Here is a 21,444-nt window from a genome sequence, read left to right as displayed (position 1 = left end):
TTTATGCAGAAATATAGAAAATTCTAAAGGGTTCACAAACTTTCAAGCAGCACTATATATATATATATATATAATCAGTATTATATACATACTGACTGTTATTCATTTAGATTTCTTACAGTTATGCATGATGTTTCATAATGTATGTTTCTTACAGTTATGCATAGCACAAAATCTAATTAAAACAACTTTGTGATGTAAATCAGATGGTATTGAAAATGCTTCTGATTATAAAATGTACAACGGAACAAGAATGCCGATCAGGAACACATGATAATATTGTCACTAAAGATGACACTTACGACATCAGACTAACCCACATGGCTGTTTGAAGCAATTATCACACAAGAATGACACAGTACCATTGTGAGCATGAATGCTCGCTTTTTACTCTAGGAGAATAAAACAGCACACTGTACACAAAGAATTCACGGATTATCATCCATTTGGTGTCTGATGCACTGAATCGGTGAAAAACAGCATTAATGGTACAAAGTACAATACTGTAGATTTGATGTACATAAAAACCCTCAGTGTAATTACTAATGCTAAAATGGGCATTAAAGGTTTTCTGTGTTAATTCACGTGAAGCGGTGCCAGGCAGGGAGGCGGGTATCTTACTTATTCCTCTGTCTTCGTGACTGTCTTCATCTCTGTCATCTCGTTCGTTGTCCAGGTTGGACATCCGGACAGACATCTCTGGTAAAAGAGACAGAGAAAGAAAGACAGGCGTAAGAGAAGATTAGACAGACGGAGCAATCCTGATCAGATTTGATGTAATATATCTTTGTCTTCTCCTTTGGTCCACAGTCTCTCTCATAAAAAAAGACAACAGACATCAAATCTCCTCAAATCACTTTTTGCCCACTAATGCCCATCAGACATTAAAAACCGAGGAAAGCCAATTCAAGGGAATATAGCATTCCAGTCTATTCATTTCTAGAATGCAGATTCAGACTAAAGTGGACTCTTTCAGACAGTTTATGTAACTGCAAAACTGACTGCATCACAGACTGATTCAAACACATTTATATTGCATCAGACCAAGTTATACTTCCTAGTCATGCACATATAGAGACTGAATTTGGCTGAGACATGAGGGAGCAACTGCAAAAGAAGAGGGAATTCAGCTCTTTAAATTACTTTTATATCCTTCTATGGTCCTTTTAGCAGTCAACTGTGCTTTAGTATCTCATTAGCACAAGGAGTAGCACACTTTAAAAGTGCACTCAATAATTTTTCCCTCATTAAAGTGAGTTTTACTTGCTCTTCCTCTGAAACAACTTTCCTTCTCAGGCTGACGTCACCAGCTTCTTTGTCAGAGATCACTTGTCACTTTCTAATCAATTCTCAATTATAAAAGGTCCCGGTCTACATTTTATAATCTTTGATTATCTTGTTTCCCTCTGAAATATGTCACATAATAAATGTAACATGGGTTATGCGCTTTGACTTTAATTCAATAATCTTTAATGCTGATTCTTTTTTATTCAGTAGTAAACTATTAAAACAAAACCAAATCACAACAAAGTCAAACATAGAGCTGCTTGATAATGGCAAAAATCATAATCACGATTATTTTGGACAATATTGTAATCACAATTAACACAAGGAGTGGGCGATATCACACATCGGAGTATTTTTTTTCCCACAATAGCGCTATATTATTAAGTATATTTTGCTGAAAAATAAAGATGCTATGATATCAAAATGTAGACACCAGTGACATTTCACAAATCTTGATAATAAAAAATAAAAAATAAAATAAATAAAACACAGAACAGTCTGTATAAATTACATATACACAAATGTTTATTAAAGCTACTAAAGTTATTCAGTCAAGCAGTAAATGTACAGTCTGCAATATACTTCTGTTCGTGTTCACTTTTGACATATTTTTGTGTGTATTTGACTGTTAGCCATGTATCCGAAGCCCAAAGTATAATTTGCTTGTCTGTGTAGCTTGGTTCCTCTTGGAAAGCACATACAGAAAGTCGCCTGAGGAACAGCATGAACTCTCTTTAGCAGCTTAACGCACTTTTAACAACTGTCATCCTGCAGTAGACTGCATATTATGACAGACACATTACAAGATTTGACTGATTTGGACATTCTGTTTGGGATTTTAAGGAGAAGTGAAAGCAAACTGCTTTAAAGCAAAGGAAAGGAATGCAGCACAATAATGTTTGTATCTTGATTATCGTGTTTTTGTAATCATTGGAAGTCTAAATGGAAACTGAAATTTATTCCAGAACCCTAGCATTGTTTCCCAACAGTCCCAGGTAAGAATCACTTTCACTTTTAGACTCAAAGTGTCCAGACTCACCTTGTGCAGCCAGCGGGGACATGTGCTGATGACTGCGACGGTGGATCTGGTGCCTGTAGGCATACACAGCTAACACCAGCACCATGATGCATCCCATAATCCCACCTGCCACTGGCCCCACAGGTGCACTCTTGATCATATTCAGTGACGCCAACTCCTCATCTGCAAAGAGATGAAGAAATACAAAAATAATGATATATTGAAATGAAATAATTAAAAAACGAACACACTAGCAAAGACTTGCTACACACTAGCAAAGATCCTCAAGGCACAATGTGTGACTCATGAAGTCAGTGTAATTCCAAACTTCTGTGCATATCTTTCCAAAACAGCAAAACTAAACAATAGAAAGAAGTAATTTTCTAGTGGACTATTGTGACCCATCAATGCAATTTACCTACATATGCTATTATAAACAAAACACATAATAAACTGCAATAATAGTGTGACTACAGAAGTAGCAGCTCACCTAAAATGCCCAGTCCATCCACATAAGGACTCTTGGCACCCACTATTCCTCCAAAACATTCCTTCTGTAGGGCACAGTAAGGCTTATCCAGATGGGTCTTTCCGTCACTGTCAACCATACACCACTCACAGTCCAGAACACCAAAACAGTCACTACAACCCACACAAATAAAACAGAACATACAAAAAGCAATGTTATAGAGATGGCTACACATACCACATACACTACCATGCAAAAGTTTGGGGTCAGTAGGATTTTTTTTGTTTTTGAAAGATATCTCTTTCGTTTACCAAGGCAGTATTTATTTGATCAAAAATACAGTAAAACTGTAAAATATTACAATTAAAAATAACGTTTCTATTTTAATATATTTTAAAATGCATTTTTCCCCTGTGATGACAAAGCTGAATTTTCAGCAGCCATTACTCAAGTCTTCAGCTTCACATGATCCTTCAGAAATCATTCTAATATGCTGATTTAGTTCTCAAGAAACATTTCTTATTATTATCAATGTTGAAATCAGTTGTGCTGCTTAATATTTTTGTGGAAAACATTACACATTTTTAGGATTATTTGAGGAACAGAAAGTACTAAAGAACAGCATTTATTTGAAATAGAAATCTTTTGTAACAATGAAAAATCTTTTGTTTCACCAAAGTACCCCCAACCACCTACAATATGTTCAACTATACTTGTTTCTAAAAAATTTTTTTTTTGAATATGTATATTTAACACCAAGGTTCCATCAGCTAACATTAGTTAATGAATAAACTAACATAAACTAACAATGAACAATACATTTGTTATAGTATTATTCATCTTTGTTAACGTAAATGATTCAAGTTCTTATCAGTTCAGGTCCATTAAATAATATTAACAGATTGTACTTTGGATTTTAATAATGTTGAAAACACCATTAACAAAGACTAATAAATGCTTTAGAAGTATTTTTCATTCTAGTTCATATTGTTAACTGATGTTAACAAATGGAACCCCATTGTAAAGTGTTACCAACACAGACTTGGTTCTTTGAGTCTATGTTGAACGACAGTGTGAGAAACTCATGAGCTATTTGTGAGTCTTTGATTTCGACAGTCCCTAATAATAGCTGACATTGTATGATCTTGAGAAACACGCATGCTTGTTGTTGTGGTCAGCACAAGTTGTGAATAAGTGATGTGAGATTAGCTGTGTTAAGTGAAAGGAGAAACAATATTACTCTCAGAGACTCTGTGTTTCTGTTAAGGTCCTGCTAAGAGCAGGCTGATCACAAATGATACAGTATATGGCCGTACCTGCTGGTGAAGCGCTGGTTGCATCTGGTGTTGATACACTGAGGCAGAGTGTCCTGTAGACTGGGCTCAATAACAGTCAAAGACAAAGGCTCTTGGTGCACGTCACAGCTCGGATTTCTATGCACACACACACACACAGTAGTAAGGCAAGCTGAGTCAGTTAGGCCCTAAATACAACATGTAACTCATTAAATTCAAAGCTATTTGTAATTATTTGTAATAGTCTGCCAACAATGTTGTTCTGTAGATCAGTGGCATTCAACAGACAACAAATAATCAACAGTTATTATTGCTACACAGTGAATAATACCCAGCCTTTTTTTTTACTACACGTCTCTGTAGTAAAGGATACATTTATTAGCATTCAAGTGTAAAATTTTTCACTAAAATGAACAGATGGCACAGTGACAGAAAGGTAAATGCCTTGAGATCTCTCAGCTGGGAATAATGTGACAAACCTGAAAGTGTCTAAATGTCTATTGAGGAACAATCCTGAACTGACGGCTAATTGAGGACACAGGTGGCTGGATATCTATTCATCGTGACAAACAAGAACTTGATGAAGTGACAGGCAGATAATTGGCTATTACCTTATGGGTTAAATTCCACAAAAGTTAATAATAAATACAATAAAATACATAAAACAAATAAATGCCATCGAAAAGTTTGGGGTCAGTAAGATTGTTTTTAAAGTAATTTATATTTTTATTCAGCAAGGATGCACTAAATTCATGAAAAATGACTTTTAAACTTCCTGTTCATCAAAATATCCTAAAGAATACTTAAATAAATAGAGCACTAAAGATAACATGTTAGTAGTAGAGTTGTGCAGACTGTAAACATTACCTGTGGCAGTTAAGACAGAGACGATCCACAGTACTGCAAGCACAGAAGGCCAGTGAATCACAGGTCTCATTCACAATACCAGCAAACGCATTGGTTCCTGGGATACGAGTGAGCCGGTACTTTGAGCAGTGACTGCCATGCACAAGGTTTGTCAGATCACCCTTAAAAATGACAAACACACAGTAAGCCATAAACAATCATTTGAATTCTTCACTTTGTGCATACAATTTCTCATTAAAAACAACAATTTATAATTGCCCAGCTGGTTATACTCGAAAGCACCTGTTATAGCCGCTACTAAAACAACCTCCACTAGGTGGTGTGCTAACATAACTCATACATTAGGCTGACTAAACTTACATGGTAAAAAAACGGCAGGATTGTCACTTCAAACAAAATTTACAGTAGCCTGATATGAAATAATTCATATGAGACTCCACTCACGACAATGCTGGTGTTGAACTTGTAGAAACGCTGCACGGTACGATCACTGAAACTGTTACACAGGTTCTTCTTCACAAAGTTGGGGTGGTTAAGAATGTCATTGGCCACTAGAGGCTCCTAAAGTCAAGCAAATCAGGAGAAAATGATGAACTCCATAAGATTGTTTTTCAGTTTCATTACCAAACTTTGAATATGATATGGCTGAAGAGTAAAAAGTCCCCTTTTTCTAAGGACAAAAACATAAAAATGCCTATTTTCTTGTGAAAGACCTCAGAGCCACAGTTCCTTACCTTATGAGTAATATGTTGCTGTTCTGCTGGAGCATGGCCCTTCGGGTCAATCAGGGTCGGATGGGCCACCAGATAGCCTCTGTCCTCCATGATAAAACACCTACACATACATAAGGACCAAGACAAACAGGATCAAGCACTCTGAGCCTTACAAAGATCCAAAATGACATTTAGAGGGGAAAGGTGGAAGGAAACAGTAGATGGCTTCCTGTATGTTCACAGGGTACCATCTGCAGTTCAGAACAGTTAAGGTTATTGTGTGGCACACTGAGGCATTCCACTTCACTAATCCTGTTTAATGACCATAGCACTGAGAAAAACTCAAAGAACACTGAGGCCTTCCACAGCACAGACAGATAAAGAGACAGAGAGAGCATGAAGAGGGGCAAAGAAAGACAAATAGAGTAGAAATAGAGTTAAGAAGAAAGAAAAAGGGAAGGAAGAGAGGAATGAGAGGGAAGGGTAAAAGAAAGACAGAAAAGAAGGGAGCGAGGGAAAAATGGGGGCACTGGCACCTAACATAACAGGATGTGTCTGGAATGCAGCCCTAATCAGCTTATCTCCCTTTGTGTCTTTCAGTCAGTCCTGAAAAATATTGAGCTACAGACATGAATGATAAAGCAAATTGCACTGCTTTTTCAGACGAGGCGTGCGATTACTTTTCTGAAAAATTACATATATATGGTTGACTACCCAAATTAAATTTCCAAATAAATACATTTCCAAAAAATTTTTTTGATATAAATAAATGAATGAATGAAAAATAAATCAAATCAAATAATTACATTATTGAATTTAAAAAGTTGGGGTGAATTAAATATCTGGATTTTTAGTTGTTTTAGCTTATTTTAAAGTTTGTTTTGCCTTATTTTAAAACATTTTAAGTAATCTTGAACTTTGCTGAGGCCCCCGTTTCAGAGCCACTGGTCTAAATAATATATTTAAATATGCAAAAGATTAAATATTCAGGAACTGCATCTAAAATTAGAAAGGGAAATAAATACTAAAAATTTATTTTGATTTATATTTTTTCTGAACCCTGGCATGAACTGTACTTAAAAGGTAATGGAGTTGATTATGATTTAGTATCATCATAAGTTGTTCATCATGATGTCATGATGTAATCTTTCTGTAATTTTTCAACCGTTCTTCCTGGTCAGAGGTTTCCATAAATACATGTTTACACAGTTTAAAGGTGTTATGCTCTAATATTTTAGTAGTGTATAAAATTGTAACTTTGTGCACATTTACTCAACAACTAGGCTTGTAACTTCAGCTAAGCCGGTTCTCTGAATATCATAAGCAACCGCCCTAGCGATAATAAAAACTTGACAACTGCCACAATACCCTAGTATCATTGCAGCAACTTTTGCAGAGGCAAGCACCACCTAATTTTTTTTTTTGAAAAATAAATATCATTGTTCCAGTCTTTATACTTTTCCCTTCTCATCTCTCCTCTCTCTCAACATCTAGCCCTCCCTCACAGTTTCTTGATCCCCACCTCAGATCGTTCTCATTCCATCTCTTCCTATCCTAAAAGAGGGAGCTTAGAAGTATGCAGAGAAGACTAAGTGAATGCCTCTTTTCCAACAGAAGCAAATCTGATTAGTTTCATTTGAAAGAGCTTTAAAGAGCCTCTGTGGGGCATCGATAGCTTCAGGCACTACGCTGGACACCACAGCCAGCACACTGGGGTCTTGGCAGACACTAGAGAGTTTGAGAAGAAATGAGATGGGGGTTGGGTGCGGTGGGAAGGCCTTACCGGATTTTGTTGCCCTTGTCCTGGTTGCAGATGGGCAGAAGATCCAACAGAACTTTGTAGAAGTAGCGCAGAGTGAAGTCAATGCCCATAACCGCTACTGTGTAACCGGAGGCCTTTTGGGAACTGGGAAAGGAGACAGATAAGTGTGTTGATCAATATGAAGAATGAGGAGATCTACAGTATGATGGGTCACCGCAATAGAGCTTTAGATCAGATCACACACTACATAGTCACATTTCCTCCTCTTAAGAGAGAACTGATTGGAAAACGTGAAGGGAAAACACTCTTTATCTACACTAGACATTCTGGAACGCTGCCAGTTTCAAACAGCTTCATCATATCTCTACACACACGACCATACAAACACACACACGCACTGTGCCAAGCACCAACCCGACAGTGATAAGGCAGTTGTTTTTCATTTGCAACAAGTACTATTACATACTACATATACTATGCTTTTTTCAACTAAGACAGCAAATGTATGAAAATGCTTGTAACACTCCAAAGAGAAAGGAAAAATTGAAATCGCATCATATGACCCCTTTAAAGTCTGATCCATACAAGCATAAAAAAACAGCTAGTGTCTGAATAAGCAAAAATAAATGAATATCCACATTATAAAAGCCATAACGCATAGCAAATGATGTGTCTAAACCAGCGCTTCTCAAACTTTTTGACTTATAGACCCCCATGACTCCCAACGCAATATTCAAAGGGCCCCCTCCCCTCATACAGACCAAGATATTTTTCAGTATTTCTACCATTATTATGACAAAATAGGCTTGTTTTAAAACAGAACAGAAACAGGGAGTACACAGATATATATAAAAATAATTTTTCAATAAAATGTTTTTCAATAAAAACAAAAGTTATTCAGAGGGGAAAGACATCTAGATTTTTTCTTAAAACATTTTAATTAATCGTTAGAATTTTTAAAAAATATATGAGTAATTTATTACTTAAATTACTTATCCTGTGGCCCCTGGTTGAGATCCAACAGGTTTAAACATGAAATGTGACCCTTAAACAACTGACCTAGAGGCGTGGATGGTGTGGCTAATAGTGACCACATAGCCCGCCCCACCAACATCCAGGTAGGGTCCAGTAAAAGTGATAAGACCAGGATTGGCTACAGCATGTAGGTACCTAAAAGACAAAAGGATCACTAATTAGACCACATTTTAAACTGAAATGTATAAATTGATCAAAGTTTGTTTTGCTTATTCATTAATTTTTTTCCTATACAATTATTGTATTAAAAAAACACCCTTTTTATAGTGTGTACAGCTGCATATGAACACAAAATACCTTCTTGGGAATCTGTCAGTTCGCTAAGATTAGTCAACAGACTGTGGGATCTGTTGACCAGCATCCCACTAGGAGTTTGAAGACCTCCGTCCTGAGGCTCAAATCTTACCATTGCCTCCTGGTGGGATCGAAGGCTTTGTCCATGAGAGAACCGGGGTAAATCCGCAGCACCCCATTGGGCGTTGCTATGTAACGCCTCACAATGTAGCAGTTGAGGCTGCTCATCTCCATAAGACTCATCCATTCATCTGTCACGTGACTGGTGGCCATCACCTCATTTCTCACAGAAGACTGGAAGACCAAAGGAGGGGGGTGTTAAAGAATTCTACTAAGCAGAGCATCATAAAGACTGGTGCGCTGCATTTCCCTAATGAAAAAGAAGAATTAAAGAGGAGAGGAAGGCTGCCAACTAAGAACTGCCAGTTAGAACTGAGAAATTAACCATGTGACCACTAACTGTGAAAGATTGTGTCATTCCTAGGTTGGCTATGAGACATGTGTTGCTGAGATGGCCATTAAGTGTGTGTTTGTGTATACCTTCAGGCCTGGGTTGGCTATGAGACATGTGTTGCTGAGATTGCCATTAAGTGTGTGTTTGTGTGTACCTTCAGGCCTGGGTTGGCTATGAGCCGGGTGTTGTCACTCAGGTAAGCTGTGTAGTGCTCCACCATGCGCTTGGTCTCTGGCTGACTCAAGTGCTCATATGGAGAGGAGAAACTACCAGCAGACAACATCACTGTGGGACTCTCTGTTGCTGAGATGGCCATTAAGTGTGTGTTTGTGTGTACCTTCAGGCCTGGGTTGGCTATGAGACATGTGTTGCTGAGATGGCCAGTAAGTGTGTGTTTGTGTGTACCTTCAGGCCTGGGTTAGCTATGAGCCGGGTGTTGTCACTCAGGTAAGCTGTGTAGTGCTCCACCATGCGCTTGGTCTCTGGCTGACTCAAGTGCTCATATGGAGAGGAGAAACTACCAGCAGACAACATCACTGTGGGACTCTCTGAAAAAAGTGAGAGATGAATCAGTTGTGCTGCTTAATTATATTAGCCCCGAAACCATTATCAATCATGCCTTAGTAACTGTAATATTCACTTACCAAAAAAAGTACACTGTTCAAAAGTGTGGGGTTATTAATTTAATTTAGGAAAGAAATGAAAATGTTTATTCAGCAAGGACACATTAAACTTATCCAAAGTGACAGTAAAGACTTGTTCTTGAAATTTCTATTTATCAAAGAAGCATAAAAACACACACATGTTCTCAATATTAAGCAACTCAATCCTTTTCAACCTTTATAATAGATAAGAAAAGTTACCAAATCAGCATATTAGAATGATCATGTGACACTGAAGACTTGAGTAATGGAAATTCTGCTGAAAATCCAGCTTTGCCAAAGGAATAAATTACATTAAATATATTAAATACAGAAAATAGTTACTTTAAATTGTAATAATATTCAACAATATTACTGTTTTACTGTATTTTTGATTAAATAATCACAGCCTTGGTTAGCATAACACTTTTAAAAAAACAAAAAAAAAAAAAAACATTAGTAATATACAATATATCTGTAATATATATATATATATATATATATACATAGTCTACTTTTTCCATAGTTAACGCATTAACACATTTATTTCCCTTTAAGAATAATATGAAATTAATAACTTTAACAACAAAACAACTTCTGACATGCAGTCCTCCGCTAACATTTATTTGGTTTTTGTTGGTAACAATTCACTTGTTGAGCAAAAGCAAAGAAACTTTTGTAATTGTTCCACCTGGATTTGATATTGATTTATAAAAAAAGAAATATCTTAAAATAAATGTCTCGCTCCGTTTTCAGAGAAACGAGCTCTGCATGGTAAGTCCTAACAACTTTGAGAATAGCATTTACTATTTTTTTTTCCCAAGATTATATTAATGTTTTGTCTGAGCTTACCGACTGTAGCGATTTAAAGGGTTTTTTTTACAAGATGTAAAGATTATATTAATGTTTCGCCTGAGCTTACCGACTGTAGCGAGCTGTTTAAAGTGGAGGCAGGAGCTGGGCTGCCCCAGCAGATCCAGGCGGTGGTACAGGAGTTTGCTGCTAGGGGCCGTGTTCAGATTTTTCAGTTGCTTTACCGGGATCTCCGGCTGAACATAAACTATACACAATATAAACGAAGTGTCCTGAACCTGCAAATCAGGGATCAAGATCAGTAAAAATACAAAATGATTAAATAAAACAACATACAAACTCAGTCTGGTTTTTCCTCAGCCAATGCTTGTTCCACTGCAGAGGAATAGCTTACCAGTTTCCAAGCGTAGCTGACATTGTAGGCATCTCGACTGGGATCACGTAGGCGGTTCATGTGCCAAGACAGAGTGGAGTTGACAGGCACAGCAATGACTTGACTCCCCAGAGGCAGACTAACATGAAACACATAACATGAGCTTAGTAAGCACGTCAGTAACAAAGTAAACTCGAGCAACTGCAGATACCCAGGTCTTTTTGGAATCCCATACACCCTCACCTGAGGATATTTTGACGCACAGCAGCAAACCCTGGGATGTTCTCATAGTGGATGATGTCTGTATGGAGGGGAGCTTCAGTCATCAGGTAAGGTCGGGTGAGTGACGGATGCATGAGGGTGTAGCCTGAAAGATATGCAAACATTATTTTAAATTCAATTTAATATAAAATATGAAAAAACGAATAAACATTCATTAAAAAAAACTGTGAAAAAAATACTTTATGACCATTTTCCACCCTTTTTCTGACCAGCAGAATTACTAAATTACTAATAAATAATTACATTGAATTAGAAACTTTTTTGGCTATTGGGCCTATATGTAAATGGGCCTATTTGTATATGAAATGCATAACTTTTCGATGCATAACATAGACAATGTTTCCTGGTCCAATATAGTTTTTAACATACTGTATATTGTAAAAGCTTTTCAACTACTAGGTTACACACAAAAACTGTGGCCTGCACAACACAGGGAGAGACTTCCTTTTGAAAAGAACTGAGAGGCAGTGCTATCTCGTCTCTTTACCGAACAGCTGGAGACAGCAGGTGCCACTTCATTATCCCAGTCATTAGGATAGACTGTATACTCTCAGGAACAGATAATCACCCTCATTTTTTTACATATGTAATACAACACAACCTTTTAGTGCAAAGTGGCAATTTCTGGAGGGCTTATCGAATTGTTTTAATATGTATTAAGTGGAGGTTAACAGCGTTGTAAATTCAGAGACACTTCACCCTGCTGGGGGAAGTCATGGAAAAACAGATGTTATTCAGAGCAGGATGAAGAAAGCGTAAATGAAAGCTTGTCAAAATAAGGCCAACAGCGCTTAATTTCATTCTTTGGTGGACAGTGTTTGCATAAGCAGACTACTGCTCCTTTTCAAGGGGGAAAACAAAACATTTTAATTCTTTTCTCCCTAAGAAGTTCAAATCCACAGAGTTTTGCTGGTCCCACTTCAAGAAACTGGCATGATGTCAGCCGTGGCTCTGACTCTGAGCCGCCCAATGTAGGAGAGCTGATTCCCCTAATGAACTGTTAAAGGTTAATGGTCTTCAGTTCAGTCTTTTGTGTCAGTGAAGATCAGACCTCCAAATTCATGGTGAAGTTAGAAAGTCAAGTTGAAGTGAGGCAAACAGGTAAACATGTAAAACAAGCTTGGCTCATTTTGGCTAATGGAACCAGGTGGATCTCAGCCAAAAACAATCATCAGCGCACGCATCTTCCTACCTTTATTGTCTATGAGGAATGTATATGAGGCCAGGGAGTCCTGGTAGTAGGTGACGTCCTCCAGTATGTATGCCAGATTCACGTCCACTCCAACTACACCCAGCAACAAGTTCCCAAAGTAGCATGGCCGGCTGACGGTCATGATGAAACCTACAAACAGAAAAGAACTTCCTTTCAATCTGTCCCCATATTAATAAGTCAATTTATGTAAGCGGTAATTCATGAAGAAATATTATTAACTGTGAGGTACAAGCCATTGGCAAAAGGACAAGTGATACTAAAAAACAACAATGAACAAAGTAGATGTTTCTTGGGTGTTAACTTCGGGCACTTTCTTTGACAAAGAGGTTGATTTTTTTAATAAAAAAAGAAAAAAGATATAAATAGATTTTCCTTGAAAACATCATTTATATTATAGATTTTCTCTTTTTTTTTGCAAAAAATAAACAAATAAAAAAAATATTTGTACGGTTTAAATCAAATTATGACAGTTCCTTAATCTCTTTCAGCCATAATTTCCATTATAGCCTAATAAAGTTTAATCAAAACGTAGAAAATAAAATGAGATATTTTTATGAAGCAATAAAAAAAATCAAGGTAAATATCATTTGTGAGCAGATTTGTATTATGCATCATTTCCAATCAAGCTATAATTTCATCAGAATGACTTCCTGTCTAGCAGCCCCATAAGAGCAGACTCTGCATTTGTGATTTTTGGCTTTACTTATAGTTTAAGTTTACAGTATATAGCACCATGGAAACTTTCTGGTGCGGAGCCACTTCTTCTGAGGTCTTCTGAGTGCATATGGTTTGTCAGAGGGAATGTTAATGTGCCAGACTTGAACTTGATGCCAAGTTCAAGATCTTAACTTACCGTCTCCCATCTGGTCTGCATAAGGCAAGCTGAAGGAGGCCACGTCGATCATTCGATTGAGGAGGTTGATGTAGAAGCGTCCCACGGTGGTCTCCAGGTTACTGAGCTGGTTTAAAACCATCATACTGCCCTTCACGACAGGCAGGACGGAACGATCTGGAACGCCATACTTAACAGAGTTCTGCTCGGCCAGGTCTCGCAAGAAGGCCAGCTCCTTGAGTCCCGTTACTCCTTCTGAGGACGATGGTATAGAAAAACGAATTAAAATTGACATTTTATACTCAGTATCAATGTGCTATGTGTCTCTTGTGCACCACTGGGTTTTGGAACAAAGCTAGTATCAACCAATTTATCTAAATTTTCACAGATATTGCAAGCGTTTTGTAAAGGTTTTGTCTATCTGGCCTATTTAGAGTGCAGCACAGTAAAAGAAAGCCATTCATATCCCACACGGATTACTTAACCGCAGAGCTAAAAATCACACTTAATCTATTTCCATCATGAAATGGTGGTTTTGGACCTTTAACAGAAAGAATAGGAGGTTTTTGTTAGTCAGTCTTTCACTTTTGGAGGAACATTCAATTCTGTTGAATTGTTATTGGACTGGACATAAATTTCAACACTCCAGTCTATTAATCTGACACTGTGACAGGTTTTAATATGTGAATATAATACGACTTGTCATAAATGAACCAGACTTCAAATAAACAAGGAAATATGAGTAATGTGTGTGTGTCCTTCAGAGCCTCACAATACCTAGTCAAAGTAGCGTAACCTGCATTGCCAAGCTAATCGATCTGAATCATATCTCTGAGTCATCTAATGCATAAAAAAGGCCTTTCTCACTCTTTCATGTCACTGAGTGGCCTTTGATGTATTGTCGCATTTCTCTTTCTTCTTTTCGATGATCTGCATTTTAATTTTCATGATGCCAAACTAAAGTATGCTAATGGAAGGCTAATACATGCGGGGAGAGGAACAGCTGAGGAGAGCAATATAATGGAGAGTGGTTTCTTACACGTAAACGCGCACACACAAAGACCAGAAGAAAGATGAAGGGGCATCAAAACAGCTGAGCATGTTTTGAAAAAGCACAAACATGCACACAGGTGTTCACCGTGAGCCCTTGTGGCCTGCAAGACAAAGAGTTCATAAAAAAGCTGCACTCCTTGTCTGTATCTCACCGTTCATGAGAGCATAGGTGAGGATCATGACAGAGTTGTTGAGGTGGCGGTTCTCCTCTTTGACCACGCTGAGGGTTGCTCTCTTTTCGTGCTCGGATGAGTCTCGGGAGGTGACGCCTGATGACAGGTAGATTATCACCATGTCGGTGTCTGTGAGAGGGAAGATGATCAATAATCAATCATACTGAATATAATAACCGACCTCGGGGAAACTTGAGAACATACACACCAAAATAAGGTGTATAATACTCTAGTAACTATTTCTCAGGGACCAATTCTTCATGGGCACATTATCTTTAAGTCTGCTCCTTCCCTTCGGGCTGTCCCTGGCCCCCCGCACCTTTACGAAGTGGAAATGGCACGCGCTGCGTAATCAGACATGACAGAGAGCCCTTGTTCCTCCCAGACTAATAATTAATTACCAAATTAAAAAAACTGTATTCCGAAAGAAAACAATACAATTATAAATTACTTGACTTAATGAAAAATGACTGAAATGACTCGTATTTCTTTGACCAATAAATATTGTAATATATAAATCAATTAGAAAATGTATATATTTTATTTTTTACTATTTAAAAATTTGTCATTTTGCCCCAATAAAAATTTGACAACTTCTGTGTGGTAATAATTCAGCCTTTCTCTTAAAATCTAACTTCATTATAGTTGACTCTTGTCTGACTGCATGCTATTTTGTGCATTAAAAAATATGATCATAGAGAATTTTTGGTAACGCTTTAATTAAAGCCCTTATGTACAGTACATTATAAAGTTATTCATAATGCATGTTATAATGCATTATATCTTTTCATAAACAACTGTAACCAAAGTTAAAATGCATTATAATATTTGCAGATTCTAAATTTGTTTGTTTGTCGTGTTTTAATGCATTATACTTTCTAAAAGCGTGTTCAATTAATTGATAAGTATTATAATGTATTATAACTATGGTTACAATTATTCATGAGACCATACAATGCTTTATAAGGTGCATTAAAAGGCATAATTACTGCATTAAAAATACTTTTATAATGCACTTTACAGAAAGGCCTTAAGTGAAGTATTAAGGATTTTTTAAATACAAAATATAAAATCTCTTTTAGAGAAAAAAAAAATCATTCGTGTAATTGAACCGTTAACTGAAAACCCTATAGTTACTGGTCACAACCGTTCAGTTAAAGTGTGTTCAAAATATATATATATATATTTTTTTATAATTAAACATTAAAGAACACTTTTGTTAACACTAAACAGAAAATACATAAAGGTAGGAAATTACATGGTGTTAGTAAATCTAATGTAAATAAGCTTTGATTCTTACTAGTCGGCTGTCTGGTGACGTTGCTTGTGTTCCTTAACAACTGAAAGGCTTTCTGGAAGCCCAGTGCATGCTGGGTAGAGCTGTCAGACGCTTTAATGTTGTTGATGAAGGTGCTCATCTTCCTCTTAGTCTCGCTGGTAGCAGGTGAGAGGAAGCTCTTGTAGCACTGATCCAGAGAACAGGAACGAACAGTATCTGCTATTGTCAACACTGAGATCTGAGGGGGGAAAAAAGGACATTGAGTGCCAAAAGAACAAATGCAATCAGTGGAGGGTGTATGACGATGATGACGTCACTTCCTTACTTTATCATGCTCATCGATGGAGTTGAGGATGATTTTACAGAAAGGCCTTAAGTGAAGTATTAAGGATTTTTTAAATACAAAATATAAAATCTCTTTTAGAGAAAAAAAAAATCATTCGTGTAATTGAACCGTTAACTGAAAACCCTATAGTTACTGGTCACAACCGTTCAGTTAAAGTGTGTTCAAAATATATATATATATTTTTTATAATTAAACATTAAAGAACACTTTTGTTAACACTAAACAGAAAATACATAAAGGTAGGAAATGACATGGTGTTCGTAAATCTAATGTAAATAAGCTTTGATTCTTACTAGTCGGCTGTCTGGTGACGTTGCTTGTGTTCCTTAACAACTGAAAGGCTTTCTGGAAGCCCAGTGCATGCTGGGTAGAGCTGTCAGACGCTTTAATGTTGTTGATGAAGGTGCTCATCTTCCTCTTAGTCTCGCTGGTAGCAGGTGAGAGGAAGCTCTTGTAGCACTGATCCAGAGAACAGGAACGAACAGTATCTGCTATTGTCAACACTGAGATCTGAGGGGGGGAAAAAAGGACATTGAGTGCCAAAAGAACAAATGTAATCAGTGGAGGGTGTATGACGATGATGACGTCACTTCCTTACTTTATCATGCTCATCGATGGAGTTGAGGATGATTAGCGCAGCGTCACGGGCGATCTGGAGTTGGGTCTCAGTGACAGAGGCACCATGGTCTATGATCACTACAATATGTTTCGACTGCGGCCTTACTGCCGAAACATACACAGGCCTGCCAACACACAGAAACAAAGATTTACGGTCTACTTATTTGAAGAATGCAAGAACCCTGCACAACGACTTTTCTTGGACTCTGACGGCAAGAAGCCAAGTGTAGTCCTGGCGTGATTCCCGCTCTCTTCACTACAGTGTTTGTGCAAGAGATCCTGCACTCTATTGTGTTGTTTTTGGAAACCCTTTTCAACTCCAACACTAAGAAAAAGCTGCCCATATTGCCTAAATCTCGTATATACATCCTATAAGTGGTTAAAAACCTGTGAGTACCAGATTTGTTGTGCAATCTCCAGCAGGAGGAGAGAAGTTGTGGGAACGGCAGCAGAGATGAGCCCATCTTTCAGCTCAGGCACACATTGCCCACAACACTGGGTGGCAGATTCCAGTGGGGTTTAGTAGGGGCGACCCTGCATTCCAGTCAAGGGCATGGGGCCTATTGTAACTACGTTAAACAGACCTAAAAGGCCTCTCTAGAATGTAATTTACACTCAGCCACACAAGACGCTACATTCTGAGGTGCCTGCCTATGACAGTGTGAGCGATGAACTTACAGATCACAGTTTTTATACAAAACGAGAAAATAACCTTTAGTTAGTCTCTAGCTAAAAGATGGCGACAAAGAAAAGTGGCAAATCCTTTATTTAAAAATACTAATATAAAGACAAAAACAGCTAGAGCATTTGACACTTTTTTTAACAAGTAAGTACTTGGCTAAAATTTCTAAAGATTTCTAATAGAAACAGCTTCTTTTAAAAATGCAGTTTTGACAAATATGTATTTGGATGGTGTGCATGAATGTGTTTGAATTTTATTCAACAGGAAGGTTAAAAAAATAGAAAGTCTTATTACCAAGCATGCCCTAAAGACAGTGATAACAGGGGCCGGCTCCAGGCATGGGCAGGGGTGGGTTGAGCCCACCCAAATGATTGTCTTGCCCACCCAGTCAGAATTAGGTAAAGATTTAATTTTTTGTGCAGTGATTAAATCTGAAGCGGGCTGTATTTTGAGAAGTTTAAGATAGCCTATAGCTGGAGATGCCCCAACAATTATAAAATAACACCAGTTGCGTTCGTTACTATAGCAACAGTCGGTTTGACTGTAAGAAACGTAGCGTTCCCCTTCTATGACGTAAACGACCAACAATATCCAGTGATGCAAACTATTCGACTTTTTTGTCAAATTCCGCCGTTTTGAATGACAAGTAGGTCTGTCATTTATGTGATTCATGTAATTCATAATTGATTATGATAACAATAGCATTTTTCTGTTTTGCATTTTCAACAATACAACTGAAATGGAATGGGTGCATATTTTAAAATAAAAAATATTATTTGCAGTTCAGATTGATTACTTCACAAAAATTCTTATTCTTGTTCTTTTACGGATCTTTTTTCTTCTTTTATTTAAATCCTTTATTTATTTAGTTTCTTTAAATAAATACAATTACCATCTTTATATTTTCCTCAAAACGATTGGTCCCCCCAATGTTCTAGACATGATTACAGCCTTGTTTGGCAGGCAGCTGTAGGGTTCGTGTCAGTTGAACAGGCCCCAGCTGTGTGACGGCCGGAGCCCAGACAAGCTGATCCTTTCCAAACACGCGAGAAGCACAGCGATCACCACTCTGCTGCCATCAATTCAAGCGTTTATTTACTTAACAGGAGCCGGGAAGTGAAGGAAAGTGGGGAAAAGAACAAGAAAAGACAAGAAAAGAAGGAATACAACAAAGAGAGGCAGTGGAGGTATTCAAAAGGGCATATGTCTTATTATATGTATAATCCTTTTCAGAATGTACTTTAGTAATATTACTTGGATCTTTTACACCGTAAATTAAAAAAGAAAGAAAAAATTTTTTGTATTGTCCCATAAAAAGGATGAATATGTGCTACGAGAGGTTACTCAGGTCAAATAAATAACCTGTAATTCACCCATTCCTCTTAAACATGCCGACATCTTTAAGTGGTTTGAGTGATTCAAAATGTTAACTCAAACAATACAAGGCCAATATTATATAATATAATCAAATATAAAAATAATGAAGGAAGTAAAGGTTTAGAGTAAACACTAGCTTTAGCCTTTCCTAATTAATTATGACCTTTCCTAATTATGATCAAAATAAACATAGTTCATCAAATTGCTGTGGAAACCTGCAGAAGAAAAATGGATGTTAAGCACGAACAGGCGTCCCAACCACAAATGAGCCATCAATCCATACCCAAAGTATAAACAGGAACTTTACAGCATGTTGACAGCTTTAAAAATCATACACGTGCCGCCCCAGAGTGCTTAATCCCCCATCCAGTGTTTAGAGTAGCTGAGAAGCAGAGTCATGACGTGACACCCCTTCATTTCCTCTATCCCTTCATTCCACTTTAAGTCTTCATCGAATGTTATATTTCTTCTCGCTGTCAATTTCATGGTTATTTTTCATGGTGCTGTCAATTTCATGGTTATTTTTAACTCCAAAAATCGTTGCATTTGCCTCTTCCTTATTTAAACTCTCTCTCATCCAGCCAATGGGAATTGTTGTGTATTTCTCAGTGACACAGATAAACCAAAAGTTGTGTCTAAGCAGGCTATGAGCCTAAATAGTGTCCCAATTTCCCAAATCATAGTAAAGGTCAAGGTCAGTTTATTTATATAGCACATTTAAAAACAGCTAGTGTATGCCAAAGTGCTGTACATATACCAATAAAGTAAATATAGAGATTAAGAGAATAAAAAGAAATGACTCAAAAATGAAAGTTTTATTATGAAGAGATCTCGAGTTTACCATAGCCAGTTTAGTAACATGAGTAATTTCTTCAGGGGATATGATCGATGGTTTCGCATAATCCAGTGACCGGAGATTTCGTAGATTAGCGCCTCTTTTGATGATCCGCGGCCGCGCTGTAGCGCAAACAGATGTAGCCACATCTGGTAGGATGGGCAGTTGACAGGTGTAACGGGGGATCGTAGTGCTCTGAAGAGAGAGGTTTTTATCCCATCCATTGACTCCAAGCAGATCGCAACAGCAAGACGTGGATGTGTGCAAGGATCTTTTAATCCTGACCAAAATGCCAGCCCGTTTCCCACGCTTTCTATGGCGTCTTTTCCGATGAAATGAACAGCCGACGTGGCAAGCGGCCTTCGGGAACGCTGAGAAAAACCGGGTGTAGGAGAATTTCTCCCCATTCGGATTTCGAGCACACATATCCATGACAGTGGATTGTATATCAAGAAGGGTTTGGCGATCATAGGAAATTAAGGTACTGATTCCTTGAGCACACACACACATAGATAGCACCAAAACGTACAGGAAAGACAGCAGAGGACAGGAGCGACGGCAAGCCAACACCCACAATGGCGCCATCTTCAGTGGCGTCAAAAATGACGTAATAATGAGAATATTATTTTCTTATTCTCATTTAAACTGCAATGGATTTTTAAAAAGTGCCCATTTTCTCATGCTTTTGTGGCTAAAACTGAACACAATCCCTTGAAATCAAACACAAGAGGAGTTTGTGATGGTGTTGTGCAAGTTCCAATCCCCCATAAAATTGTATCCTCAACCTGTTAAAAAAGTAGCATTGTTGTGATATCTTGTTCTAACAAATCAGTAATTGGTAAATCAGTTTTTCTTAACCAATTACTGCTATGCTAAGCTATTAGGCTAAGCTATTTAGCTTTCTAATTAGCTGGGTTTCCATCCAAAGTTGCAAATTTAACTTATGCGCAAAATTGAAATATCACATAAAACATTTGCGAATAAACACCGTTTCCATCCAACGAGTCAATGAGAACAAAATCGTCTTCCTGGTAGAACTGGGGCTAGGCTATATATCACTATGAAAAGTAGGAGAAACCCTTGAATATAATAATTTTCATAGGCCTATAAAATAAATTACTTACTAAATTACTTAATTATAAATTACGAAATTACGAAACAAAATAAATGCGGTCATTGTTTTCTGAGGTTTATGCTGCTGTTTGGGAACGTAGTCGTGTAACAGTTCTGGGAGGCAATTATACAGAAATACGTTGATGATAGACTTTGTTTGGACATTTCAAAATGACCATAACATTTCAGATGCTGAAAGACCGTCCCATAGCGCAGTCACATGACTTTTTTGATGCGCACGGAGGAATTTACTCGGCAAATGCGTTTCCATCACCTTTTATTCGCATTAACCCTTTTTGCACAAGTCAAAAACCGTAAAAACTTTTTTGCGAATTAAGGGATTTTTATTTGAAATTTGCCATTTCTACGCATCATTTTTTTATATCCATGTATGTGGTTCATATAAAACAGTGAAATCGCTCAGGAAATCTTGCCTGCACTCGAGACGGTGACGTGTGAGCGCCACTGACAGATTCTTCACTCCTATTGGTTGTCGCTCGCGAAATTCGCTGTTCATTTGCATAAAGTTAAACAATTCTTAACTTTTGTTGCTTGACTCGCATCGCTTGACACACCCACATTCTGTCGCCAATGGTCACTGTCGCTCGTGTCGCGGAAGT

The 21,444-nt window shown here is 37.5% G+C and overlaps 1 protein-coding gene across 1 annotated transcript in view; it reads right to left on the bottom strand.

Annotated features, from left to right (window-relative positions):
- Positions 1–21,444, bottom strand: part of LOC107709168 (VWFA and cache domain-containing protein 1-like) — a 57,618-nt gene that overhangs the window by 3,838 nt on the left and 32,336 nt on the right. Inside the window, exons 7-26 of the mRNA XM_016513580.1 lie at positions 16,798–16,942; positions 16,493–16,709; positions 14,554–14,703; positions 13,370–13,603; positions 12,496–12,645; positions 11,265–11,388; positions 11,043–11,160; positions 10,758–10,926; positions 9,600–9,742; positions 8,853–9,034; positions 8,471–8,581; positions 7,433–7,555; positions 5,671–5,770; positions 5,381–5,497; positions 4,937–5,097; positions 4,423–4,426; positions 4,091–4,257; positions 2,796–2,947; positions 2,327–2,488; positions 622–699 (exon numbers count right to left, since the gene is read on the bottom strand). Coding sequence (XP_016369066.1) covers positions 622–699; positions 2,327–2,488; positions 2,796–2,947; positions 4,091–4,257; positions 4,423–4,426; positions 4,937–5,097; positions 5,381–5,497; positions 5,671–5,770; positions 7,433–7,555; positions 8,471–8,581; positions 8,853–9,034; positions 9,600–9,742; positions 10,758–10,926; positions 11,043–11,160; positions 11,265–11,388; positions 12,496–12,645; positions 13,370–13,603; positions 14,554–14,703; positions 16,493–16,709; positions 16,798–16,942 — 2,807 coding nt within the window. The remainder of the gene's footprint in view (positions 1–621; positions 700–2,326; positions 2,489–2,795; positions 2,948–4,090; positions 4,258–4,422; positions 4,427–4,936; positions 5,098–5,380; positions 5,498–5,670; positions 5,771–7,432; positions 7,556–8,470; positions 8,582–8,852; positions 9,035–9,599; positions 9,743–10,757; positions 10,927–11,042; positions 11,161–11,264; positions 11,389–12,495; positions 12,646–13,369; positions 13,604–14,553; positions 14,704–16,492; positions 16,710–16,797; positions 16,943–21,444) is intronic.

The sequence above is a fragment of the Sinocyclocheilus rhinocerous genome, unplaced genomic scaffold (assembly GCF_001515625.1).
Source record: "Sinocyclocheilus rhinocerous isolate Xijiao unplaced genomic scaffold, SAMN03320098_v1.1 scaffold55, whole genome shotgun sequence".
NCBI classification, from domain to species: Eukaryota; Metazoa; Chordata; class Actinopteri; order Cypriniformes; family Cyprinidae; genus Sinocyclocheilus; species Sinocyclocheilus rhinocerous.
Note: the sequence above shows the minus strand (reverse complement) of the source record. Positions and strands in the feature narration are given on the sequence as shown.